A 27852-nucleotide genomic window follows, 5' to 3' on the forward strand; every position below is an offset into this window, starting at 1 on the left:
CCCTGAGAGAGAGGGGACTGAGAGACACCAGTCAGTGTGCAGATATCTCCCTGAGAGAGAGAGAGGGACTGAGAGACACCAGTCAGTGTACAGATATCTCCCTGAGAGAGAGGGGACTGAGAGACACCAGTCAGTGTACAGATATCTCCCTGAGAGAGAGAGAGGGACTGAGAGACACCAGTCAGTGTACAGATATCTCCCTGAGAGAGAGAGAGGGGACTGAGAGACACCAGTCAGTGTACAGATATCTCCCTAAGAGAGAGAGAGGGACTGAGAGACACCAGTCAGTGTACAGATATCTCCCTGAGAGAGAGAGGGGACTGAGAGACACCAGTCAGTGTACCGATATCTCCCTGAGAGAGAGGGGACTGAGAGACACCAGTCAGTGTACAGATATCTCCCTGAGAAAGGGGACTGAGAGACACCAGTCAGTGTACCGATATCTCCCTGTGAGAGAGGGGACTGAGAGACACCAGTCAGTGTACAGATATCTCCCTGAGAGAGAGAGGGGACTGAGAGACACCGGTCAGTGCACAGATATCTCCCTGAGAGAGAGAGGGACTGAGAGACACCAGTCAGTGTACAGATATCTCCCTGAGAGAGAGGGGACTGAGAGACACCAGTCAGTGTACAGATATCTCCCTGAGAGAGAGGGGACTGAGAGACACCAGTCAGTGTACAGATATCTCCCTGAGAGAGAGAGGGGACTGAAAGACACCAGTCAGTGTACAGATATCTCCCTGAGAGAGAGATGGACTGAGAGACACCAGTCAGTGTACAGATATCTCCCTGAGAGAGAGGGGACTGAGAGACACCAGTCAGTGTACAGATATCTCCCTGAGAGAGAGAGAGGGGACTGAGAGACACCAGTCAGTGTACAGATATCTCCCTGAGAGAGAGAGAGGGGACTGAGAGACACCAGTCCGTGTACAGATATCTCCCTGAGAGAGAGAGGGACTGAGAGACACCAGTCAGTGTACAGATATCTCCCTGAGAGAGAGAGGGACTGAGAGACACCAGTCAGTGTACAGATATCTCCCTGAGAGAGAGAGGGACTGAGAGACACCAGTCAGTGTACAGATATCTCCCTGAGAGAGAGGGGACTGAGAGACACCAGTCAGTGTACAGATATCTCCCTGAGAGAGATGGACTGAGAGACACCATTCAGTGTACAGATATCTCCCTGGGAGAGAGGGGACTGAGAGACACCAGTCAGTGTACTGATATCTCCCTGAGAGAGAGAGAGGGACTGAGAGACACCAGTCAGTGTACAGATATCTCCCTGAGAGAGAGAGAGGGGACCGAGAGACACCAGTCAGTGTACAGATATCTCCCTGAGAGAGAGAGAGGGACTGAGAGACACCAGTCAGTGTACAGATATCTCCCTGAGAGAGAGGGGACTGAGAGACACCAGTCAGTGTACAGATATCTCCCTGAGAGAGAGAGAGGGGACTGAGAGACACCAGTCAGTGTACAGATATCTCCCTGAGAGAGAGAGGGGACTGAGAGACACCAGTCAGTGTACAGATATCTCCCTGAGAGAGAGAGACGGGACTGAGAGACACCAGTCAGTGTACAGATATCTCCCTGAGAGAGAGAGGGGACTGAGAGACACCAGTCAGTGTACAGATATCTCCCTGAGAGAGAGGGGACTGAGAGACACCAGTCAGTGTGCAGATATCTCCCTGAGAGAGAGAGAGGGACTGAGAGACACCAGTCAGTGTACAGATATCTCCCTGAGAGAGAGGGGACTGAGAGACACCAGTCAGTGTACAGATATCTCCCTGAGAGAGAGAGAGGGACTGAGAGACACCAGTCAGTGTACAGATATCTCCCTGAGAGAGAGAGAGGGGACTGAGAGACACCAGTCAGTGTACAGATATCTCCCTAAGAGAGAGAGAGGGACTGAGAGACACCAGTCAGTGTACAGATATCTCCCTGAGAGAGAGAGGGGACTGAGAGACACCAGTCAGTGTACCGATATCTCCCTGAGAGAGAGGGGACTGAGAGACACCAGTCAGTGTACAGATATCTCCCTGAGAAAGGGGACTGAGAGACACCAGTCAGTGTACCGATATCTCCCTGTGAGAGAGGGGACTGAGAGACACCAGTCAGTGTACAGATATCTCCCTGAGAGAGAGAGGGGACTGAGAGACACCGGTCAGTGCACAGATATCTCCCTGAGAGAGAGAGGGACTGAGAGACACCAGTCAGTGTACAGATATCTCCCTGAGAGAGAGGGGACTGAGAGACACCAGTCAGTGTACAGATATCTCCCTGAGAGAGAGGGGACTGAGAGACACCAGTCAGTGTACAGATATCTCCCTGAGAGAGAGAGGGGACTGAAAGACACCAGTCAGTGTACAGATATCTCCCTGAGAGAGAGATGGACAGAGACACCAGTCAGTGTACAGATATCTCCCTGAGAGAGAGGGGACTGAGAGACACCAGTCAGTGTACAGATATCTCCCTGAGAGAGAGAGAGGGGACTGAGAGACACCAGTCAGTGTACAGATATCTCCCTGAGAGAGAGAGAGGGGACTGAGAGACACCAGTCCGTGTACAGATATCTCCCTGAGAGAGAGAGGGACTGAGAGACACCAGTCAGTGTACAGATATCTCCCTGAGAGAGAGAGGGACTGAGAGACACCAGTCAGTGTACAGATATCTCCCTGAGAGAGAGAGGGACTGAGAGACACCAGTCAGTGTACAGATATCTCCCTGAGAGAGAGGGGACTGAGAGACACCAGTCAGTGTACAGATATCTCCCTGAGAGAGATGGACTGAGAGACACCATTCAGTGTACAGATATCTCCCTGGGAGAGAGGGGACTGAGAGACACCAGTCAGTGTACTGATATCTCCCTGAGAGAGAGAGAGGGACTGAGAGACACCAGTCAGTGTACAGATATCTCCCTGAGAGAGAGAGAGGGGACCGAGAGACACCAGTCAGTGTACAGATATCTCCCTGAGAGAGAGAGAGGGACTGAGAGACACCAGTCAGTGTACAGATATCTCCCTGAGAGAGAGAGGGGACTGAGAGACACCAGTCAGTGTACCGATATCTCCCTGAGAGAGAGGGGACTGAGAGACACCAGTCAGTGTACAGATATCTCCCTGAGAGAGAGGGGACTGAGAGACACCGGTCAGTGTACAGATATCTCCCTGAGAGAGAGAGGGACTGAGAGACACCAGTCAGTGTACAGATATCTCCCTGAGAGAGAGGGGACTGAGAGACACCAGTCAGTGTACAGATATCTCCCTGAGAGAGAGAGAGGGGACTGAGAGACACCAGTCAGTGTACAGATATCTCCCTGAGAGAGAGAGGGGACTGAGAGACACCAGTCAGTGTACAGATATCTCCCTGAGAGAGAGAGAGGGGACTGAGAGACACCAGTCAGTGTACAGATATCTCCCTGAGAGAGAGAGGGGACTGAGAGACACCAGTCAGTGTACAGATATCTCCCTGAGAGAGAGGGGACTGAGAGACACCAGTCAGTGTACAGATATCTCCCTGAGAGAGAGAGAGGGACTGAGAGACACCAGTCAGTGTACAGATATCTCCCTGAGAGAGAGAGGGACTGAGAGACACCTGTCAGTGTACAGATAACTCCCTGAGAGAGAGAGGGACTGAGAGACACCAGTCAGTGTACAGTTATCTCCCTGAGAGAGAGGGGACTGAGAGACACCAGTCAGTGTACAGATATCTCCCTGAGAGAGATAGACTGAGAGACACCAGTCAGTGTACAGATATCTCCCTGAGAGAGAGGGGACTGAGAGACACCAGTCAGTGTACAGATATCTCCCTGAGAAAGGGAACTGAGAGACACCAGTCAGTGTACCGATATCTCCCTGAGAGAGAGGGGACTGAGAGACACCAGTCAGTGTACAGATATCTCCCTGAGAGAGAGAGGGGACTAAGAGACACCGGTCAGTGTACAGATATCTCCCTGAGAGAGAGAGGGACTGAGAGACACCAGTCAGTGTACAGATATCTCCCTGAGAGAGAGGGGACTGAGAGACACCAGTCAGTGTACAGATATCTCCCTGAGAGAGAGGGGACTGAGAGACACCATTCAGTGTACAGATATCTCCCTGAGAGAGAGAGGGGACTGAGAGACACCAGTCAGTGTACAGATATCTCCCTGAGAGAGAGATGGACTGAGAGACACCAGTCAGTGTACAGATATCTCCCTGAGAGAGAGGGGACTGAGAGACACCAGTCAGTGTACAGATATCTCCCTGAGAGAGAGAGAGGGGACTGATAGACACCAGTCAGTGTACAGATATCTCCCTGAGAGAGAGAGAGGGGACTGAGAGACACCAGTCCGTGTACAGATATCTCCCTGAGAGAGAGGGGGGACTGAGAGACACCAGTCAGTGTACAGATATCCCCCTGAGAGAGAGGGGACTGAGAGACACCGGTCTGTGTACAGCTCTCCTCCCCTCCCCATCTCAGCCCTTTTCTTTCTCACTAACTTTCCCTGTCTACCCCTCTGCTCACCCCTTTCCCCCTCTCCTTCCCCTCTCTGTCTCTTCGCACTTCTCCTTTCTCTCTCTCCCCTCTGCATCCCCTGCTCCCTCCCTCTTCCCCAATCTCTCTCTCTCCTGCCCCTGTCTGTGCCCATCTCTCCCTTCCTATTCTCTCTCTCTCCCTCCTGCTCTCTGTGCTCCCTTCCTGTACATTACCCCTTTCCCTTTTCCCCTCTCTCTGTGCTTTCTCTCTGGCGTGTCCACCCTCTCTTTCCTCCTCCCTGACTTTCACTCTCCCCTACGGGTTCTCTCTCTCTCTCTCTTTCACACTTTCTCTCTCTCTCTCTCTCTCCACACCCCGCTCCCTGACTTTCACTCTCCTCCACAGGATCTCTCTCTCTGTCTCTCTTTCTCACACTCTCTCTCTCTCTCTCCACACCCCCCTCCCTGACTTTCACTATCCCCTACGGGCTCTCTCTCTCTTTCTTTTGCACACACTCTCTCTCTCTCTCTCTCTCTCCACACCCCCCTCCTTGACTTTCACTCTCCTCCACAGGCTCTCTCTCTCTTTTTCACACTTTCTCTCTCTCTCTCTCTCTCTCTTTCACACTTTCTCTCTCTCTCTTTTTCACACTTTCTCTCTCTCTCTCTCTCTCTCTTTCACACTTTCTCTCTCTCTTTCACACTTTCTCTCTCTCTCTTTCACACTTTCTCTCTCTCTCTCTTTTTCACACTTTTTCTCTCTCTCTCTCCCTTTCACACTTTCTCTCTCTCTCTCTTTCACACTTTCTCTCTCTCTCTCTCTCCACACCCACCTCCCTGACTTTCACTATCCCCCATGGACTCTCTCTCTCTGTTTCGCTCTCTCTCTCTCCCCCTCTCTCCCACCCCCCTCTCCAACCCCCCCTGACTTTCACTATCCCCCACGTGCTCTCTCTCTCTCTTTTTCACCCTCTCTCTTTCTCTGTCTCTCCGCCTGGCCAGGTATGCGTTCCACAGTTCCTCCTGGCTGGTCACAGGGAAAGCTGATCCGAGTTCTCCCGGCCGGATTTATTTTCACCCGGACTCTCCCTCGAAGGGGACTCAGTGGATGAAACAGATGGTGTCATTCGATAGGCTTAAACTGACCAATAACCTGCTGGATGATAATGGACATGTGGGTATCAGCGTACACAGCTCCGAGTGACTGTCTGTCTGAGCGTCTGCCTGTCTATCTGAGTGAGTGTCTGTCTGTCAGAATGAGTGTCTGTCTGTCTGAGCATCTGTCAGTCTGAGCGTCTGTCAGTCTGAGTGTCTGCCTGTCTATCTGAGTGAGCGTCTGTCTGTCAGAGTGAGCGACTGTCAGTCTGAGTGTCAGAGTGAGCGACTGCCTGCCTGAGTGAGTGTCTGTCTGTCTGAGCGTCTGTCAGTCTGAGTGTCTGCCTGTCTATCTGAGTGAGCGTCTGTCTGTCAGAGTGATTGTCTGTCTGTCTGAGCGTCTGTCACTCTGAGTGTCTGCCTGTCTATCCGAGTGAGTGTCTGTCTGTCAGAGTGAGCGACCGTCAGTCTGAGTGTCAGAGTGAGCCACTGTCAGCCTGAGTGAGTGTCTGTCTGTCTGAGCGTCTGCCCGCCTGTGTGAGTGCCTGTCTGCCTGAACGTCTTTCTCAGTGTCTATCTATCTGCACATCTGCTTGACTATATCTGATTGTTGTCTATCTTTGAGTGTCTGTTTACCTCTGTGTGTCTGTCTCTTTGTGTGTCTGTCTCTTTGTGGGTCGGTCTCCCTGTGCGCCTGTCTCTCTGTGCACCTGTCTGTCTGTATGTCTGTCTCCCTGTTTGTCTGTCTCTCTGTATGTCTGTCTCTCTGTGTGTCTGTCTCTTTGTGGGTCGGTCTCTTTGTGGGTCGGTCTCCCTGTGCGCCTGTCTCTCTGTGTACCTGTCTGTCTGTATGTCTGTCTCCCTGTTTGTCTGTCTCTCTGTATGTCTGTCTCTCTGTGTGTCTGTCTCTCTGTGTGTCGGTCTCTCTGTGTGACTGCCTCTCTGTATGTCTGTCTCCCTGTATGTCTGTCTCTCTGTATGTCTGTCTCTTTGTGCATCTGTCTCCCTGTATGTCTGTCTCTCTGTGCACCTGTCTCTGCATCTGTCTCCCTGTATGTCTGTCTCTCTGTGCACCTGTTTCTCTGTGCACCTGTCTGTCTGTATGTCTGTCTCACTGTGTGTCTGTCTCTCTGTGCATCTGTCTCCCTGTATGTCTGTCTCTCTGTATGTCTGTCTCTCTGTGCGCCTGTCTCTCTGCGTGCCTGTCTGTCTGTATGTCTGTCTCTCTGTGTCTCTGTCTCCCTGTATGTCTGTCTCTCTGTGTGTCTGTCTCCCTGTTTGTCTGTCTCCCTGTATATCTGTCTCTTTGTGTGTCTGTCCCTTTGTGGGTCGGTCTCTTTGTGGGTCGGTCTCCCTGTGCATCTGTCTGCCTGTATGTCTGTCTCCCTGTATGTCTGTCTCCCTATGCATCTGTCTCCCTGTATGTCTATCTCTTTGTGTGTCTGTCTCTCTGTGTGTCTGTCTCTCTGTGTGTCTGTCTCCCTGTATGTCTGTCTCTCTGTATGTCTGTCTCCCTGTGCATCTGTCTCCCTATATGTCTGTTTCTCTGTGCACCTGTCTCTCTGTGCGCCTGTCTGTCTGTATGTCTGTCTCACTGTATGTTTGTCTCTCTGTGCGCCTGTCTCACTGTGCGTTTGTCTCTCTGTATGTCTGTCTCTCTTGCTGTCCACCTCCCTCTTACTGTCCTTATCTCTGTCTCTATCTCCTTCTCTGTCTCTCTCTGCCCCTCACTCTCTATCTGTCACCCCCTCCCTCACTGCCCCTCTGCCTCTCTGTCTCTCTCTCTGTCCTGCTCTCTCTCTCTGTCCCTCCGCTCTCTCTCCCTTTCTCTCTGTGTCCTTCTCTCTGTGCCTGTCTCTGTCTCTATCCCTCTTGTTCTGTCTCTGTGTCCCTTTCGCTCTCTCTCTCTCTCTCTGTGTCCCTCTTCTCGCTTTCTCTATCTCTCTCTCTCCATCTTTCTGTGTCTCTCTCCCTGTCTCTCTATCCCTCTGTCCCTCTGTCCATCTCTCTTTCTGCTCTCTGTCCCTCTATCTCTCCTTCTCTCTCTCTCTGTCCCTCTCGCTCTCTGTTGCTCTCTGTTCTCTCTCTCTCTGTTCTCTCTCTCTCTCTGTCTTTCTCTCTCTTCCTCCCCCTGTCTCTCTCTGCCTCTCTCTCTCTGTCTCTCTCTATCGCTTACTCCCTCTGTCTGTTTCTCTCTCTCTCTCTTCCTCTCCCCTCATCTTTCTCTGTCTCTCTCTCTCTGTGTCTCTGGTTTTCTCTGTTTTTCTCTCTCTGTCTTTCTCCCTCTCTCCATCTCTCTCCCTCTCTCTCTGTCTCTCTCTCTCTTTCCCTCTCTCTATCTCTCTCTGTCTCTCTCTCTCTCTGCCTCTCTCTATCTCTCTCTGTCTGTCTCTATCTCTCTCTGTTTTATCTCCTTCTCCCTTTCTCTTTCTCTCTCTCTCTCTCTGTGTCTCTGGTTCTCTCTGTCCCTCTCGCTCTCTGTCTCTATCTCTCTCTTTTTTCTCTCCGTCTCCCTATCTCTCTCTCTCTCTCTATCTTCCGTTTCCATCCTAATGCTCACACTCGCGTCTCTTTCCATTCTCTCTCTCTCCCTCCTTCTCCGTCTCTCTATTTCCCCCTCTCTTTCTAATTTTCTCTCTCTCTCTCTCTCTTTCTCCAGTTTCACCCCGATGCTCACACCTCTCTCTCTCTCTCTCTCTCCCCCCATCCCCTCTCCGTGCCCCACCCCACCCCCCTCTCCAGATCATCCTGAACTCCATGCACCGATACCAGCCCCGGTTCCACGTGGTGTACGTTGACCCCCGGGGGGACAGCGAGAGACGGGCGGCGGAGAACTTCAAGACCTTCCTGTTCGCCGAAACCCAGTTCACCGCGGTGACGGCCTACCAGAACCACAGGGTAGGAGGGGGAGCAAGGCTCTTCGGGGGGAGTGGGGGGTGGGGGGTGGGGGGAGGTGGGGGGGGTGGGGTGGTTTGGCAGGGTCTCTGCTGAGAAGCTGGTTCCCATTCCCGACCCCCAGGACCCCCCAACTGGGGCAGGAGAGCCTAGAACTGGAGGAGGAGGAGGAGACGGGGGGTGGGGGGAAGGTCAAGGTGTCAGGATAAGGGGTCGGCCATTTTGGACGGAGAGGAGGAGAAACTCCTTTTCTCGGGGAGGGGTTGTGAGTTCTCGTCGTTGAGTTTATTCCAGAGGGAGATGGACAATGAAGGGATGTGGGGAGGAGGAGGAGGAGGAGGAGGGGGTGGGAAAGTGGGGGGGTGGTGGTGAGGCAGAAGGCAGAGCAGGCCCGAGAGGGCCTTACCCACCACCTCCCCTCCCCAGGCTCCTCCTCTGTCCCTGTCCAGGCAGAGTAGGCCCGAGAGGGCCTTACCCACCACCTCCCCTCCCCCCCTGATCCTCCATCTCTTTCCGTCCAAACTGCGAACCCGGGTCAGTCCGGCAACACGGAGAAGGGTTCTTCCCCGAGGAAGAAGAGCTGGGCACGAGGATCGACCCCGAGAGAGAAATGCCCCGATTTCCCCCCTTCTCGATTCGGGAGAGAGGGGGGGGGACAGAGGGAAGAGGGAGGAGGATGGAGGAGGAGTAACGCAGCTCCAGATGTGAGGGAGGGCTGTCGGGGAACCGGGCCAGGCCGGACGGTGCCCCGTTCGCAAACCCAGGCCCCAAACCGGTGTCCATGGCGATGTGCCCACCCCCGAGGCAGCTCGGCCTAACCCATCAGGCTGCGGCTAAGGGCTCAGGCACTGAACCTTTGACCCCCCGGGACCCGAGGTCAAACCCAGACCCAGAAAGAAGTCGAATGAGCGCTCGATGCTGACACTGGGTATAAAGCGGGGAGAGGGTGGGACACTGTCGGGGTAATGTAGAGGGAGCTCTACACTGTATCTAACCCGTGCTGTACCTGCCCTGGGAGCGCTCGATGCTGACACTGGGTATAAAGTGGGGAGAGGGTGGGACACTGTCGGGGTAATGTAGAGGGAGCTCTACACTGTATCTAACCCGTGCTGTACCTGCCCTGGGAGCGCTCGATGCTGACACTGGGTATAAAGTGGGGAGAGGGTGGGACACTGTCGGGGTAATGTAGAGGGAGCTCTACACTGTATCTAACCCGTGCTGTACCTGCCCTGGGAGCGCTCGATGCTGACACTGGGTATAAAGCGGAGCATTGATCACTTTGTGTCCATGAATTATTTTACAGATTACGCAGTTGAAAATTGCCAGCAACCCATTTGCTAAGGGTTTCCGAGATGGAGAGTACGATGACTGGTAGGTTTGTTTCTCGTTTTACTCCCCCCCCCCACCTCCGCAGCCTCGTCCTTATCGAACCCTGTGACCTCGCCAGAGTTCGTGTGCGCTGAGCACTCGATCTCTCTCCGCTGAGTGCCCCGGCCCTGTGTACTGACCGACAAAACGTGTCCTTCCCTGAGACGAGGTGGCTGCATTACTGAACCTTGAGGCCCACTAACTCAGCACTAGGCCCGGGATTGAGCCTGGGCTTTTCCTAGCTGCTCTGTGTGTGTGTGTGTGGGTTGGGGTTGGGGGTGGGGGTGGGCGACGAGCGTGGTGGTGACTTGAGGACTTTACGATGTAGCTGGTGGCAATTGCCGGGCTGACCACATCCCAAAGGGAAATCTGTCACCACGATTTGCCATTTGTATTTATTACGAGAAGGTGTGTGTGCTGAAGTCAGAGGTAGAGATTCCACTATAACTTTTGGGAATTTTTAAATATTAAATTATAACATTTATTAGCCATTTAATTTAGCTTTACGCTATTTCCCAAAAGGTTTCTACTTAGCTAGACCCGCAAATAAACACTCTTTTCCAGGCCAAATCCTTTTAGATTCTTAATCCATAAAACATCCAGTAATATTACCTCAAGGTGCCCACAGTTGCTCGAGGGGAGGTGTCGAGGTACTATCATCTTTTTCCCAATATTATTGTGGGATACAGTAAAGCAGACTTATATGTGAGTGTATGGTTCAGTGTGTGTGGCTAATTTTATTAAGCTAGAGACGGTTAGACTGCAAGGTTTAAATTATCAAAGGAGTTTGTAGGTGCAAAACAGGGGTTTGAAATGGAGATGAATAAAACTGGGGTGACGCCTCAGCAGAGGAGGTGCGAATGAAATTTGCATTTTTAGATCAGTGAAGTGTTTGATTTTCAAAGGGACACGGGAAATGTTTACAAGATAAGTCAGGCACTGTTATTACGTTGATTTATTCCCCAAAGTGATGGGTGTAATGGTAACATGTAAGAATTTTATATTCCGGGAAAAGTAACTTCTGAAGACGAGTTGAAACAATGGGATTTACAGATCAAAAAGGGAGAAACACATTTAAAGTAAGATGGAAGGCTATGTGGGGTGTGGCCGTGTGAGACCTTGAAAGGTGACTGTGTGAGACAGACTTGGGGGGAAAAAAAATCCTCTAGCTGCCCTGAGGAGGTTTTGCTGCTCCGGTAACCGAAGTTGTGTTAAAAGCCTTTGGGAGTCCATTGTCCAGTGGGTGGTAAAATCGCTGGATGACTTTATAAATTTGGAATCTATTTGGACTGTTGCCTTAAAGGGGGAGTGTACTTGGGAGTTTGGTCAAGTTGAAATTTTGGAAACTGTTGTAACTGCGTAAGTGTAATCTTGTGTGCATATAAGTTCTTTTCTTTCCTTTTGTTAATATAAATGTTTTAATTTAATCTTTAAAGTTGCTAAAGGCGGCAGGGGGCTCATTACTTGCAGGCCTTCTCGTAACGAATACAAATTGCAAAATCGTCGCGATAGCTTGGCCAAGTTCCCCTTGTGGATTTGGTCAGCCTGGCAAATCCCACCTGCTGCATCGTAACAGAGGCATGTCACAGGGCTTCTCTCTCCCTCTCATTCGACAACGGGAATCCAAGGCTGGCAATAAAACCTCGCCCTCTGGAGCAACCAGACACTCCTCTGGGGTGGCTGCTTCCATCACCAGTCTGATCTCGCACGGTACCCTCTTCAAGATCACATGGCTACAACCTCCCCTGCGCACCACCCCCCCCCTCCCACCGTACAGCTTTTAATCTTTCCTTAAATAGATCTTTCCTCTTCCATCTTTAAACCCATTGTTCTTAGATTTTTACACCCTGGGCCACTACTTTCCAGAAAAATGAACGAAGTAACTTTTCTTCATTCGTTCATGGACTTTGCCAGTTGTAAAATTTCCTGTTATTTCCCTTTGCAATTCAACAGCTAAAATTTCAACTCCCCATTTATCTCTGAATGCGAATTCCTATTTGTTCTTTATTTACCGGTATCCCATCCTCGATTGCTCGTCTCCACCTCAAAATGCCTGCTTTCACGCCTCACCCCTTTAAACCTTGCAGCCCGTCTGTCTTCAGTTTAACTTATTTAGTCTCTCACACACACAGCCCCCCCACAAACCTGCTCCACAGTATCCCACAGTAATTATCGGAAGACATAATGTTTTCCTTTGCAAGTTTAACACTGAAACCGGATGGTAGATCGGGGCTGACTCGTTACTAGGCCTGAAGCCTGGGCCTTGTCTGCTCTGGGTGCGGTGCTCACTGGGCCTGGGACCAGGCTAACTTGAGCACTGTAGGCCGGGGTTGAAGCCTGGCTCTTGTCTGCCCCCTGTGTGTGCGTGTGTGTGTGCGTGTGTGTGTGTGTGTGTGTGCGTGTGTGTGTGTGTGTGTGTGCGTGTGCGTGCGTGTGTGTGTGTGCGTGCGTGTGTGTGTGTGTGTGTGCGTGTGCGTGCGTGTGTGTGTGCGTGTGTGCGTGTGTGTGTGTGTGTGTGTGCGTGCGTGCGTGTGTGTGTGTGTGTGTGTGTGCGTGTGTGTGTGTGTGTGTGCGTGTGCGTGCGTGTGTGTGTGTGTGTGTGCGTGTGTGTGTGTGTGTGCGTGTTTGTGCGTGTGTGTGTGCGTGTGTGTGTGCGTGCGTGTGTGTGTGTGTGTGTGTGTGCGTGTGTGTGTGTGTGTGTGTGCGTGTGCGTGCGTGTGTGTGTGTGTGTGTGCGTGTGTGTGTGTGTGTGTGTGCGTGTGCGTGCGTGTGTGTGTGTGTGTGTGTGTGTGCGTGTGTGTGTGTGTGTGTGTGATGCTCAGTGCTGCACTGACACCAGGGCTGGAATGGAGCCTAAGCTATCTGGCTCTGTTTTCCTGGAATAGGAAGGGGAACGTGTTGTGTATTAAGCGGTGCTGCAGCTATTACGTTGATCTGTCCACCCGTTTGCTATTACAGGCCACGGCGTGTGAGAGTGGGAACGCTGCCGATTCTAGGATCGATCTTGAGAGCACGGAACTCACTGAGAAAAGAACAGAGAAACCACAGAGGAGATGATAAAGGCAAGCTTTTCACATAATCGTTCAGGCCGGCTTAACTGGTGTCTCTCGGTACCCCCTGCTCTCCACTCAGGGAGATATCTGTACACTGACTGGTGTCTCTCAGTCCCTCTCTCTCTCAGTGAGATATCTGTACACTGACTGGTGTCTCTCAGTCCCCTCTCTCTCTCAGGGAGATATCTGTACACTGACTGGTGTCTCTCAGTCCCCTCTCTCTCTCAGTGAGATATCTGTACACTGACTGGTGTCTCTCAGTCCCCTCTCTCTCTCAGGGAGATATCTGTACACTGACTGGTGTCTCTCAGTCCCTCTCTCTCAGGGAGATATCTGTACACTGACTGGTGTCTCTCAGTCCCTCTCTCACAGGGAGATATCTGTACACTGACTGGTGTCTCTCAGTCCCTCTCTCTCAGGGAGATATCTGTACACTGACTGGTGTCTCTCAGTCCCTCTCTCTCAGGGAGATATCTGTACACTGACTGGTGTCTCTCAGTCCCTCTCTCTCAGGGAGATATCTGTACACTGACTGGTGTCTCTCAGTCCCTCTCTCTCTCAGGGAGATCTCTGTACACTGACTGGTGTCTCTCAGTCCCTTTGACGGATAAAGCTGTACACAGGTTGTTGTCTCCCAATATTAACCCTCCGACAGTGCGGCACTCCCTAAGCACTGACCCTCCGACAGTGCAGCAATCCCTCAGTATTGACCCTCCGATAGTGCGGCACTCCCTCTTTACTGACCCTCCGACAGTGCAGCGCTCCCTCAGTACTGACCCTCCGACAGTGCGGCACTCCCTCAGTACTGACCCTCCGATAGTGCGGCACTCCCTCAGTACTGACCCTCCGATAGTGCGGCACTCCCTCAGTACTGACCCTCCGATAGTGCGGCACTCCCTCTTTACTGACCCTCCGACAGTGCAGCGCTCCCTCAGTACTGACCCTCCGACAGTGCGGCACTCCCTCAGTACTGACCCTCCGATAGTGCGGCACTCCCTCAGTACTGACCCTCCGATAGTGCGGCACTCCCTCAGTACTGACCCTCCGACAGTGCAGCGCTCCCTCAGTACTGACCCTCCGACAGTGCAGCGCTCCCTCAGTACTGACCCTCCCACAGTGCGGCACTCCCGCAGTACTGACCCTCCGACAGTGCGGCACTCCCTCAGTACTGACCCTCCGACAGTGCAGCGCTCCCTCAGTACTGACCCTCCGACAGTGCGGCACTCCCTCAGTACTGACCCTCCGATAGTGCGGCACTCCCTCAGTACTGACCCTCCGATAGTGCGGCACTCCCTCAGTACTGACCCTCCGATAGTGCGGCACTCCTTCAGTACTGACCCTCCGACAGTGCGGCGCTCCCTCAGTACTGACCCTTCGACAGTGCGGCGCTCCCTCAGTACTGACCCTCCGACAGTGCGGCACTCCCTCAGTACTGACCCTCCGACAGTGCGGCGCTCCCTCAGTACTGACCCTCCGACAGTGCGGCGCTCCCTCAGCACTGACCCTCCGACAGTGCAGCGCTCCCTCAGTACTGACCCTCCGACAGCGCGGCACTCCCTCAGTACTGACTGACAGGGATGGTGTGGGATTTGAGGGCTGTGCTTTCTCTGTGTCGAGTTCTGGTGGTGACCCTCCAGCTGATTCTGTGTCTCTTCCTCCTCAGGGTCAGAGTCCGAGGCCTATTCTGTGCGTGACCTGCTTTCCAGACCCTTGGCATCCACACGTCACCCACCCCGTTGTCTTGGATTTGCTGTGGGTCACCGCGGGCTTTCATCCTCCAGGCTGGGCTATCTCTGTGACCCTCCGACAATCCCTCCCTACTCCCTCTCACCCTACTGCACAACCTCCAATGGCGGAGCGGAGTCTGACCACTCACACATTGGCTTAGCATTGGCCAAGCCCTATGGTGATGGGAGTTATCGATACAGCCCTCACTGAGAACCAGACTGGGTCCCTCATCCCGCCGGTCTGACTGTTCACTGGCCCCTTCACTGACCCTGTCACTGACCCCGTCACTGACCCCTTCACTGGCCCCTTCACTGACCCTGTCACTGACCCCGTCACTGACCCCTTCACTGGCCCCTTCACTGACCCCGTCACTGACCGCGTCACTGACCCCTTCACTGACCCTGTCACTGACCCCGTCACTGACCCCTTCACTGGCCCCTTCACTGACCCTGTCACTGACCCCGTCACTGACCCCTTCACTGGCCCCTTCACTGACCCCGTCACTGACCGCGTCACTGACCCCTTCACTGACCCTGTCACTGACCCCGTCACTGACCCCTTCACTGGCCCCTTCACTGACCCTGTCACTGACCGCGTCACTGACCCCTTCACTGACCATTTCACTGACCCCTCTTCACAGACCCCCCTTCACTGACCCCCCTTCACTGACCATTTCACTGACCCCTCTTCACAGACCCCCCTTCACTGACCCCCCTTCACTGACCCCTCTTCACAGACCCCCCTTTACTGACCCCTTCACTGACCCCCCTTCACTGACCCCCCTTCACTGACCCCCCTTCACTGACCCCCCTTCACTGACCCCCTTTCACTGACCCCCTTTCACTGACCCCCCTTCACTGACCCCCCTTCACTGACCCCTCTTCACAGACCCCCCTTTACTGACCCCTTCACTGACCCCCCCCCTTCACTGACCCCCCTTCACTGACCCCCCTTCACTGACCCCCCTTTCACTGACCCCCCTTACTGACCCCCCTTACTGACCCCTTCACTGACCCCCCTTCACTGACCCCCCTTCACTGACCCCCTTTCACTGACCCCCCTTCACTGACCCCCCTTCACTGACCCCCCTTCACTGACCCCCCTTCAATGACCCCTTCACTGACCCCTTCACTGACCCCCCTTCACTGACCCCCTTTCACTGACCCCCCTTCACTGACCCCCCTTCACTGACCCCCCTTCACTGACCCCCCTTCAATGACCCCTTCACTGACCCCTTCACTGACCCCTTCACTGACCCCCCTTCACTGACCCCTTCACTGACCCCTTCACTGACCCCTTCACTGACCCCCCTTCACTGACCCCTTCACTGACCCCCCTTCACTGACCCCCCTCTTCACTCGTTTTCCCATTTACTCCATTCACTCCCCCTCTCCTCGCTCCCTCCCCCTCTTCACTCTGTCTTCACTCCCTACCCCTCTCACTTACTACCTCCCTCACTCCCTACCCCTCTCACTTACTACCTCCCTCACTCCCGGCCCCTCTCACTCCATACCCCACTTCACCCCCGCTGACTCTGCACTCCCTACCCGGCTTACTACCTCTACTCTTCACCCCCTTTCCCTCTTCACTCCCTCCTCTCCTCTTCATCCTCTCACTCCCTCTCCCTCTCCTTCACTCCCTCTTCCTCTTCACTCCCACTCCCTCTTCATTCCCTCTTCACTCCTTCTCCCTCTTCACTCCCTCTTCACTCCCTCTCCCTCTTCTCTCCCTCTCCCTCTTCTCTCCCTCTTCTCTCCCTCTCCCTCTTCACTCCCTCTCCCTCTTCACTCCCTCTCCCTCTTCTCTCCCTCTTCACTCCCTCTCCCTCTTCACTCGCTCTTCACTCCCTCTCCCTCTTTACTCGCTCTTCACTCCCTCTCCCTCTTCACTCCCTCTCCCTCTTCTCTCCCTCTTCACTCCCTCTCCCTCTTCACTCACTCTTCACTCCCTCTTCTCTCCCTCTTCACTCCCTCTCCCTCTTCACTCCCTCTTCATTCCCTCTTCTCTCCCTCGCCCTCTCCCTCTTCACTCCCTCTCCCTCTTCACTCCCTCTTCCTCTTCACTCCCTCTCCCTCTTCATTCCCTCTTCTCTCCCTTTCCCTCTTCACTCCCTCTCCCTCTTCACTCCCTCTCCCTCTTCACTCGCTCTTCACTCCCTCTCCCTCTTCACTCCCTCTCCCTCTTCATTCCCTCTTCTCTCCCTCTTCACTCCCTCTCCCTCTTCACCCTCTTCACTCCCCCTCCCTCTTCACTCCCCCTCCCTCTTCACTCCCTCTCCCTCTTCACTACCTCTCCCTCTTCAGTCCCTCTTCTCTCCCTCTCCCTCTGCACTTCCTCTCCCTCTTCACTCCCTCTCCATCTCCCTCTCCCTCATCTCTCCCTCTCCCTTGCCCCTCCCCCTCCCCCGCTCACTCTCCATCAGCCCCCGGCCTCTCTTTACAATGCATCTTTGGCCCCCCCCAGCCCGAGGTCAGCCCTTCCCACAGCCCCTCCCACTCCACCCCCCCCTCACCCCCCCTCCCACCATCACCGGCCCATCGACCGTGATGGCCATCACTGGCCGGAGGCTGACCCGTTGGCCTGAACTTTTCATAAATAAAGCGATGTTGAGGCAAAACACGGCTCTCGGGACTGGTGGACGCGCACACGACACAAGCCCTGGGGTGGGGGTCTCGCAGCCCCCCCACCCCCCCCAAGGCGAGAGGGGTGGGGAGAGGAGGGGGCCGAGGTGGACGGAGTCACAGCCGGAATGGGCGGCCGACCCTCGCTTGCTTGCTTGCTCGATGACCCGGGCGGGAGCGGCCATTCTCCGGGCCACAGTGGGGAGGGGGGGAGAGAGAGGGTGACCGAATCACTGACCATGAGAGGAGTGGGGGCAGGTGGCCGGGGGTGGGGGGAGCAGTGGGGAAGGGGGTCGGAGAGAGAGTAAAAAAACACAACAAACACAACGAGAGGCCGCGTTTCCACGAGCTTTATTTCGGTCACCGTGACAACTAGCGACACGTCAAGCTATCCATCGCAAGGAGGTCGAAGGTCGATGAGGCCTAGCTGGGCCTGGTTCTGAGGCCCAGGCCCCTCTCTCTGCGTTGGGGCCTCTCCCTCGCGCTCACTGCTTCCCGTTCCCGTTGATGGGGAGCTTTTTGTGGGCGTCGGATTCCAGGTAAGCCTTGAGTTTAGGCCTGGAGAGGACACGGTCCACGTACGCCTTAAGCAGAGGGGTGACATTCAGACAACCAGGAGACAACACCTCAAGGTTAGAGAGCATATCAACCAGGTTATAATCGGCAAAAGAGATCTACAGAGAGAGAGGGAGAGAGAGTTAGTGAGTGTCAGCATCGAGCCCTCCCAGGGCAGGTACAGCACGGGTTAGATACAGTGTAGAGCTCCCTCTACATTACCCCGACAGTGTCCCACCCTCTCCCCACTTTATACCCAGTGTCAGCATCGAGCGCTCCCAGGGCAGGTACAGCACGGGTTAGATACAGTGTAGAGCTCCCTCTACATTACCCTGACAGTTTGGGCTGAGCTCCCATGTGGGGATTGGGTATTGTACCTTGTTGCCCACGAGGAAATCCTTCCCTCCATTATTTTTTGCCAACATGGTTTCGAAGGGTTTCAGTTCCGCTGGGATGTTCTTGATGAAAGCTTCTTTCCCAGTCTCCTGAGGGTGAAATGTAAAGATAAATTGTTTGAATGTTTATACAAGGATCAGTACTGAGGGAGCGCCGCACTGTCGGAGGGTCAGTACTGAGGGAGCGCCGCACTGTCGGAGGGTCAGTACTGAGGGAGAGCCGCACTGTCGGAGGGTCAGTACCGAGGGAGAGCCGCACTGTGGGAGGGTCAGTGCTGAGGGAGCGCCGCACTGTCGGAGGGTCAGTACTGAGGGAGTGCCGCACTGTCGGAGGGTCCGTGCTGAGGGAGTGCCGCACTGTCGGAGGGTCAGTACTGAGGGAGCGCCGCACTGTCGGAGGGTCAGTACTGAGGGAGCGCCGCACTGTCGGAGGGTCAGTACTGAGGGAGTGCCGCACTGTCAGAGGGTCAGTACTGAGGGAGCGCCGCACTGTCGGAGGGTCAGTACTGAGGGAGTGCCGCACTGTCGGAGGGTCAGTACTGAGGGAGTGCCGCACTGTCTCTCTGCAACCCCCTCGCCCTGTAATTTCCCCTCTTGTGTCTGTCCCCGGCTCTCTGTGAGTCTGATCGAGCCTGTCTGAGGCCCGATGTCAGGAACTGGGCCCGGTTATCCAGGAGCTTCATAGACTCTGGCTCCAGGAGTTCCACTCCTCTCTCCCCTGGCTCCTTCCCCTCCCATCGCCCTCGGGTCCAGGTGAAGATAAGCCTTCCCGTAAAACCTCCCTCGATAAGAGCGACTCACATATTCTTTGTAGATGAGGATTGCGTACTTCACCCTCAGGTCCTCGACTCCATCGTTCGCCATGTCCAGCAGTGCGGCCTCCTTGTTGTCCAGCCCGTACAAATCTTCGGCAAACAGAAAACCAAAATTGAATGCGTCAGTGGCCTGTGATTTGGATTGGGGACCAGCGGTAGCCTGCAGCAGCCACGTGAGGGTTGTGGGGAGGGTGTGGGGGGCTCTCCAGCGCCAGCCAAGCTGGTAGGCCTCAGGCTCCGGCCGGGGCGGGTAGGCCTCAGGCTCCAGCCAGGGCGGGTAGGCCCAGACTCCGCCAGCCAGCTGGCTAGGCCTCACGCCCCAGCAGGCAGGTAGGCCGCAGGCTCCAAGATGGGCAGGCGGCTCTCTGGCTTCTTGCCGGTTGGCTAGGCCTCAGGCTCTAGCCAGGCCTGCAGGCCCCTCAGCCGTCACCCAGCAAGCAGGCCCCAGGCTTCAGCCAGCCTGAGAAGGCCTCGGGCACCACCTGGGTGAGTAGCCCTGAGCCTTCGGCCCGTCAGGCGGGCCTCAGGCTTCAGCCAGTCAAGCAGGCCTCGGGCTTCAGCCAGGTGGGAAGGCTTCAGGGCATCAGCCGGGTGGGTAGGCCTGAGCCTTCAGCCAGTCAGGCAAGCCTCAGGCTTCAGCCAGTTAGGCCGGCTTCAGTCTTCAGGCAGGCGGGCTCAACCCAGGCTTCATCCAGGTGGCAGGGCCTCAGGCACCATCCAGGCAGGTAGGCCGCAGGCTCCGGCCAGTAGGCGGGCCTCAGGCTTCGTGAGGGCGGGTAGGCCTCAGGCTCCACCTGGGCAGGTAGGCCGCAGGCTCCGGCCAGTAGGCGGGCCTCAGGCTTCGTGTAGGCGGGGTAGGCCTCAGGCTCCACGCGGGCAGGTAGGCCACAGGCTCCGGCCAGTAGGCGGGACTCAGGCTTCGTGAGGGCGGGTAGGCCTCAGGCTCCACGCGGGCAGGTAGGCCGCAGGCTCCGGCCAGCAGGCGGGCCTCAGGCTTCGTGTAGGCGGGTAGGCCTCAGGCTCCAGCCGATCAGATATTGATATTCGTGTGTGTGTATATCGACATGGGGTTATTCTAGGCCTGTAAATTGGCAGGGCGCGGATTTTTCCAGGTACTAACCATGTTTGCGGGCCAGGTGACGGAGAATAGCGTTGGACTGGAACAGCACAAAGTTCCCATCTTGAAATTTGGGCAGCTGGCCGAAGATCTGGAAGAGAAAAAGGGAGAGAAAATGGATCATTGCTCTGAGATTTGAGACATTATCTGCTGAAGACTTGCCTCGCTTTGAGGGTACAACCTGAGACTAAATCCTTATCAGATTTCGGAGGGAGAACATGTTGATTTAAGGAGCATCAGGGACCCCCCTCCCCAGGCAGTTGAAGGCACGGCCGCCGATGGTGGAGCGATTAAAATCGGGGGGTGGTGGGAGGGATGGACAAGAGGCCGGGATTGGAGGAGCGCAGAGATCTCGGAGGGTCGCAGGAGGGTTACAGAGATAGGGAGGGGTGTAGGGGCTGGAGGAGGTTACAGAGATAGGGAGGGTTGTAGGGGCTGGAGGAGGTTACAGTGATAGGGAGGGGTGTAGGGGCTGGAGGAGGTTACAGAGATAGGGAGGGTTGTAGGGGCTGGAGGAGGTTACAGAGATAGGGAGGGGTGTAGGGGCCGGAGGAGGTTACAGAGATAGGGAGGGTTGTAGGGGCTGGAGGAGGTTACAGAGATAGGGAGGGTTGTAGGGGGCTGGGGGAGGTTACAGAGATAGGGAGGGGTGTAGGGGCTGGGGGAGGTTACAGAGATAGGAAGGGGTGTAGGGGCTGGAGGAGGTTACAGAGATAGGGAGGGTTGTAGGGGCTGGAGGAGGTTACAGAGATAGGGATGGTTGTAGGGGCTGGAGGAGGTTACAGAGATAGGGAGGGTTGTAGGGGCTGGAGGAGGTTACAGAGATAGGGAGGGTTGTAGGGGCTGGAGAAGGTTACAGAGATAGGGAGGGGTGTAGGGGCTGCAGGAGGTTACAGAGATAGGAAGGGTTGTAGGGGCTGGAGGAGGTTACAGAGATAGGGAGGGTTGTAGGGGCTGGAGGAGGTTACAGAGATAGGGAGGGTTGTAGGGGCTGGAGGAGGTTACAGAGATAGGGAGGGTTGTAGGGGCTGGAGGAGGTTACAGAGATAGGGAGGGGTGTAGGGGCTGGAGGAGGTTACAGAGATAGGGAGGGTTGTAGGGGGCTGGAGGAGGTTACAGAGATAGGGAGGGTTGTAGGGGCTGGAGGAGGTTACAGAGATAGGGAGGGTTGTAGGGGCTGGAGGAGGTTACAGAGATAGGGAGGGTTGTCGTGGCTGGAGGAGGTTACAGAGATAGGGAGGGTTTGAGGCCATGGTGGGATTTGAAAACGAGGATGTCAATTTTAAAATCGAGGCGTTGTTTAACCGGGGGGTGGTGGGGGAGGTCAGTGTGGGGTCAGCGAGCACAGTGGGTGACGGGTGAAGGGGATTCACTGTGAGCTCGGACATGGGGTGGGGGTGAGGGGCAGCTGAGTTCTGGACGAGCTGCAGTTTGCGGAGGGTCGAACGTGGGAGAGCCGCCGGGAGAGCCTCGCAATGGCGTAGCCCGGAGCGGGGGTGGGGGGGGGAAACAGGGGCCTGGGTGAGGGCTTCCACAGTCGATGAGCTGAGGTCGGGCTGAAGGTGGGAGGAGGAATCAGGCTGTGACCGTGTCGCCTCCTGCCTCAGATCAGAAACCCACTCAGGGTTAAACCTGGGTTCCACGAGTGTGGACAGAGTGTTCTGAGCCTCAGAAGGTTGCTAGGGGATCGGGGCTGGGGGGGAGGTTGGAGTCCAGAGTGAGTGAACAATATAACGATTATGGCCCTGCTTAATCTCAATAATTAATTGGAACAGCAACAATGCCGGAAGGTCGAGAACAGGCTGAGCCGGTGGGAAATCAGACTCCGATCTTGGCAGTCACCACTGCAAGGGAACAATGGGCTGCCTTCAGAGGAGGGGACGACCTCGAGGAGAGTTGAGTTACACTCCCACGGTAGCAAAATGCGGATCGAGCACAATCCTCAGCTGCCTGGACAATGGGGGGAGGTGGGGGTGGGGGGGAGGGAGGTGGAGCAGAACGAGGCAGACAAAAGGTGGTGGGGGCGGGGTGGTCACTGGACCAACGCCAGGCTGCTAACTCAGCCAAGAACCTGGCCTGAACGGGAGAGCGTTCCAGAAACAGAGAGGAAACGTGCTGGATGGCAAGGAGAGGCAAAGAGAGGGCATGGGTAGAGACCGGCAGCTGATGCCACAGGGGATGCAAAAGCCTTCTGCGGGCACGCAAATAGGCAACAGGGGGTAGAAGGAGGAGCGAGACTGATTCGGGATCCCCAAAAATGGGGGGATTTGCCCCTGGAGGCAGGGGTGTGGGGTGTGGTGTGGGGGGCGTGGGTGAGGTATTCAATTAATACTCTGCGCCTGTCTTTACCAAGGAACAAGGTGCTGCCCGGGCCATGGTGGCAGAGAGGAGGGCATTCGGACACCGGAGGAGCTGACCGTTGGGAAGGATGAGGTATTAGAGAGGCGGCTTGCACTTAAATTTCATGAGGCACCCCAGGAGTGGTTGGGATGCGTACAAAGATACCCGGGGGGGGGCGGGGTTGGTTGGTGGGGGCGTAGCGTAGCGGGGGTGGGTGAGGGGGTGGAAGTGAGAGTGGAAATTGTGGAGGGCGCTGGCCAGAATTTCTCACCCCCCTCAGGCTCAGGGGGAGGTGAAGGAGGACTGGGAGAGCTGCGGACGCTACGTCCTTGTTCAGATATAATCAGTCGGTCTGTTCTTCCAAATGCGCACACCCCCGTGAACTCCTTTGTCGTCATTGTATTCCGGGCTGTCACGCGTGGATCACGCGTGCACACGCGTGGATCAGGGGAAGGGGCAGGGCCGCTCGGCCCGGTTCTGCGTTTTTATCCTCGGTCAGTGTGCTTTTTTTACACGTGTGTTTTTTTTTTGAGAAGAATGTAACTGGCCAGAGTTCATCAGGATGCGGAGCACAGAGGGCGTCGGGATGTGGGGAGAAAATTCCTCAATAAGAGATCATCAGCGGGATTCTTGTTAGTAGGTTGGATGAAGGATGCAGGAATGTGCACACACACACACTGACACACACACACACACTGACACACACACACTGACACACACACACTCTCTGACACACTGACACACACACACACTGACACACACACTCTCTAACACACACACACACACACTGACACACACACACTGACACACACACACACTGACACGCACACACATACAGACACACACTGACACACACACTGATACACACACACACTGACACACACACACTGACACACACACACACTGACACGCACACACATACAGACACACACTGACACACACACTGATACACACACACACTGACACACACACACTGACACACACACACACTGACACGCACACACATACAGACACACACTGACACACACACACTGACACACACACACACTGACACACACACTGACACACACACACACTGACATACACACACACACACTGACACACACACTGACACACACACACTGACATATACACACACACTGACACGCACACACACGCACGCACATACACACACACTGACAGACGCACACACACACATGCACGCACACACACACACACAGACACACACTGACAGACACACACACGCACGCACACACTGACACACACTGACACACTGACAGACGCACACACACACACACACACTGACACACACACACACGCACGCACACCTGCACACACTGACACACTGACAGACGCACACACACACACACACACACTGACAGACACACACCCTGAAGTGAAAATACTGGGCTATGGGGAAAAGGTGGGTGAGGGGGGCTGAGTGAGTTGCTTGAACGGAGAGAACCAGCACAGAGAGCCTGGGCCAAATGGCCTCCCCCCCTGTGATTCTAATCACCACGGTGGGTTGTACACTTGACTGGCTCCCTGGTTAAGACTCAGTCACCTGGCCTGGAGATGGAATCACATGGAGCCCTAACTTGGTCAAGGCCTGGGGGCAGGGAAAGCAGGAGGGGTGGGGTGGGGTGGCGCTGCCCCTAAACTGGGGATTGAAATTGGGCCAACTGAGCACTAGGCCGGGATTGAAGCCTGGGCGTTTCCTGTCGTTTGTGTGTTGAGGGAGGGGAGGTGGGGCCACGGGACCGCACAGCGGCCGTGAGATCGGCCAACTGAGCACTAGGCCGGGATTGAAGCCTGGGTGTTTCCTGTCCTTTGTGTGTTGAGGGGGGAGGGGTGGGGCCACGGGACCGCACAGCGGCCGTGCGATCGGCCAACTAGGCCGGGATTGAAGCCTGGGTGTTTCCTGTCATTTGTGTGTTGAGGGAGGGGAGGTGGGGCCACGGGACCGCACAGCGGCCATGAGATCGGCCAACTAGGCCGGGATTGAAGCCTGGGCGTTTCCTGAGGTGTGGCTGCCTGATCCGGCCCCGGTCGCTCCCGCGTGTCTACTCACGCAGGACTTTTTTAAGGTTCCCTCACTCCACTGCTCCATCTTGATCACCTCATCGGTCCAGTCCTGACCCTGGTCGGCCAGCATCATCCTTACTGCCGAGCAGCGGCCTGTGTGGGGTGGGGGTGGGGGGTGGGGGTGTGGGGGGAGAGTGGGTGGTGGTTTGGTGGGGTGCAGGAGAGAGGCACAAACACGAGGAGGTCAGACGAGCAGAAACCCCCAGGGAACAACACCGCGCAATCGACACCCCCACCCCCCCCGCGCCCCCCACCCACCCCCACCCACCCCCCCACCCCGAACCGTCTCCGTGTCCCTTCACTACACCCGGCCCGAGACCCAGGAGCTGCCGCGGGACCTTACCTCGCACCGGAAAGTAGAAGATGGTGTAGACTGACACTGCAAGAGAAAATAGCAAATGGTGGGGTTACATCGGGTTTCACCGTTTCCTGTCCCATCCCTCCTCCCAGTAATAGAGAGAGAGGGAAGGAAAGAGGGGCGAGAGAGAGAGAGAGAGAGTGGGGGGCTGGGGGTGGAGGGAGAGAGAGAGAAAGAGAAAGTGAGGCTGTGTGAGAGGGGGAGAGAGTGAGAGGGGGAGAGAGGGAGAGAGAGAGAGGGGGAGAGAGTGAGAGGGAGAGACAGTGAGAGGGGGAGAGAGGGGGAGGGGGAGAGAGTGAGAGGGGGAGAGAGTGAGAGAGAGGGAGAGAGAGTGTGCGTGGGGAGGGGGAGAGAGAGAAGGTTACGCTGTATGAGAGAGAGAGAGAATGGGGGGAGAGAGAGAGGGTGAGGGAGGGGAGAGTGGGAGAGAGAGGGAGAATGGAGGGGTGGGAGAGAGAGAGAGAGAATGGGGGGGTGGGTGAGAGAGAATGGGGGGTGGGAGAGAGAGAGAATGGGGGGGTGGGAGAGAGAGAATTGGGGGTGGGAGAGAGAGAGAATGGGGGGGTGGGAGAGAGAGAGAATGGGGGGGGTGAGAGAGAGAGAGAATGGGGGGGGGGTGGGATAGAGAGAGTGAGGGGGGGAATGGGATGAAATTTGGTTTGTAAACTCCGCTGGGATAAGAAGAAACAGTCGGAGGAAATGTTTACAAAGCGTTTCCGTCTGACACACACACAGCGGGCGGGCAAAGGTCCACCCAGCACAAACTTACTGACTGCCAGGAGCGGGCAGAGAGTTCCAGAAAGTTCCCGCAGGCAAACTGCTCTCTTCCGACTGTGGGAAAGCCTCCGAGCGAGTGTGAGAGAGAGAGAGAGAGAGAGGGAGGGAGAGAGAGAGGGAGGGAGGGAGAGATAGAGAGAATCTTCCCTCTGCCCCGGAGAGAGGTGTGGCCGTCTTCGCACTGACTGTGGCACCAAGCCAGAGGCCCTGGACTGGAGGAGGGGAGGAGAGGGGAGGAGGGGAGGAGGGGGAGGAGGGGGGGAGGAGGGGAGGAGGGGAGGAGGGGAGGAGGAGGGGAGGGGGGGAGGAGAGGGAAGGAGGGGAGGAGAGGGGAGGAGGGGAGGAGGGGAGGAGGGGAGGAGGAGGGGAGGAGGGGAGGAGGGGAGGGGGGCAAGTTTCTAGTGAGCTTCCCTGATTCAGCACAATCTGTGCCAAGCTGCTGTAAACCGGATAAGCAGCTCGATTGTGGCTCGGTGCTGTCCCCATTCAGCCTGTAAACCTTCAGCGCTGCCCAGGGCCATCCCAGGCCCCGTCACCATAAACCTGACAGGGCAGCCAGAGGCCGCACCTTCTCCGCCTGTACCTTACAGGGCAGCCAGAGGCTGCTCCTTCTCCGCCTGTACCTTACAGGGCAGCCAGAGGTATGTCCCTACCCCCCACTTTATACCCAGTGTCAGCATCGAGCGCTCCCAGGGCAGGTACAGCACGGGTTAGATACAGTGTAGAGCTCCCTCTACATTACCCCGACAGTGTCCCACCCTCTCCCCACTTTATACCCAGTGTCAGCATCGAGCGCTCTCCCAGGGCAGGTACAGCACGGGTTAGATACAGTGTAGAGCTCCCTCTACATTACCCCGACAGTGTCCCACCCTCTCCCCACTTTATACCCAGTGTCAGCATCGAGCGCTCCCAGGGCAGGTACAGCACGGGTTAGATACAGTGTCGAGCTCCCCGTATTGTGTTGCACTCCTGCCTGTGTCCGAGCTGAGATATCGCTGATGTCCCTTTGCGGGATGTGATTTGTCTCTCACCCCGCGCTCCCTCCCTGCCGTGTGTGTAATATTCTCTCCTGCCCTTTCCCCCCTTCTCCACTGCCCAGCATTCAGGCCGCTTTCCCCCAACTCAGTCCACTCGCACCGTTCGGGAGGTCGGACAGACCCGTGTCCCACCCCCCTTGTCGTCTCTGTACCCAGATTACCCACCAAGGCACGAGTCCATTCCTTCCAAACCCACCTGGGGTGGGAGAGAGAGAGAGAGAATGGGGGGGGTTGGGAGAGAGAGAGAGAGAATGGGGGGGAGAGAGAGAGAGAATGGGGGGGAGAGAGAGAGAGAATGGGGGGGTTGGGAGAGAGAGAGAATGGGGGGAGAGAGAGAGAGAATGGGGGGGGTGGAGAGAGAGAGAGAGAATGGGGGGGAGAGAGAGAGAGAATGGGGGGGAGAGAGAGAGAGAATGGGGGGGGTTGGGAGAGAGAGAGAGAATTGGGGAGTGGGAGAGAGAGAGAGAATTGGGGGTGGGAGAGAGAGAGAGAATGGGGGGGTGGGAGAGAGAGAGAGAGAGAGAATGGGGGGGGGTGGGATAGAGAGAGAGAGAGAGAATTGGGGGTGGGAGAGAGAGAGAGAGAATGGGGGGGGGGTGGGAGAGAGAGAGAGAGAATGGGGGGGTGGGAGAGAGAGAGAGAGAATGGGGGGGTGAGAGAGAGAGAGAATGGGGGGGTGGGAGAGAGAGAGAGAGAATGGGGGGTGGGGAGAGAGAGAGAGAGAATGGGGGGGTGGGAGAGAGAGAGAGAGAGAATTGGGGGTGGGAGAGAGAGAGAGAGAATGGGGGGGTGGGAGAGAGAGAGAGAGAGAATGGGGGGGGTGGGAGAGAGAGAGAGAGAGATTTGGGGGTGGGAGAGAGAGAGAGAGAATGGGGGAGGTGGGAGGGAGAGAGAGAGAATGGGGGGGGTGGGAGAGAGAGAGAGAATGGTGGGGTGAGAGAGAGAGAGAGAATGGGGGGTGGGAGAGAGAGAGAGAGAATGGGGGGGTGAGAGAGAGAGAGAGAATTGGGGGTGGGAGAGAGAGAGAATGGGGGGGTGGGAGAGAGAGAGAGAGAGAATTGGGGGTGGGAGAGAGAGAGAGAATTGGGGGTGGGAGAGAGAGAGAGAGAGAATGGGGGGGGGGAGAGAGAGAGAGAGAGAGAATTGGGGTGGGAGAGAG

The 27852-nt window shown here is 55.7% G+C and overlaps 2 protein-coding genes across 2 annotated transcripts in view; one reads left to right on the forward strand and one right to left on the reverse strand.

Moving 5' to 3' along the window:
• Positions 1-12891, forward strand: part of LOC144676638 (T-box transcription factor TBX1-like) — a 31229-nt gene extending 18338 nt beyond the window's left edge. Inside the window, exons 3-6 of the mRNA XM_078537009.1 lie at positions 5457-5628; positions 8292-8447; positions 9748-9815; positions 12771-12891. Of these exons, the coding sequence (XP_078393135.1) occupies positions 5457-5628; positions 8292-8447; positions 9748-9815; positions 12771-12891 (517 nt within the window). The remainder of the gene's footprint in view (positions 1-5456; positions 5629-8291; positions 8448-9747; positions 9816-12770) is intronic.
• A 4648-nt stretch (positions 12892-17539) lies between these two features.
• Positions 17540-25876, reverse strand: LOC144676639 (glutathione S-transferase P-like). The gene is made up of 7 exons (XM_078537010.1): positions 25649-25876; positions 24865-24900; positions 24508-24614; positions 20100-20187; positions 18966-19069; positions 18147-18254; positions 17540-17888 (listed from the first exon to the last, which is right to left on the reverse strand). Coding segments are annotated over exons 1-7 (633 nt in total). The 5' UTR covers positions 25650-25876; the 3' UTR covers positions 17540-17699.
• Positions 25877-27852: the final 1976 nt, after the last annotated feature.

The sequence above is a fragment of the Cetorhinus maximus genome, unplaced genomic scaffold, assembly GCF_964194155.1.
Source record: "Cetorhinus maximus unplaced genomic scaffold, sCetMax3.hap1.1 HAP1_SCAFFOLD_1773, whole genome shotgun sequence".
NCBI lineage: Eukaryota > Metazoa > Chordata > Chondrichthyes > Lamniformes > Cetorhinidae > Cetorhinus > Cetorhinus maximus.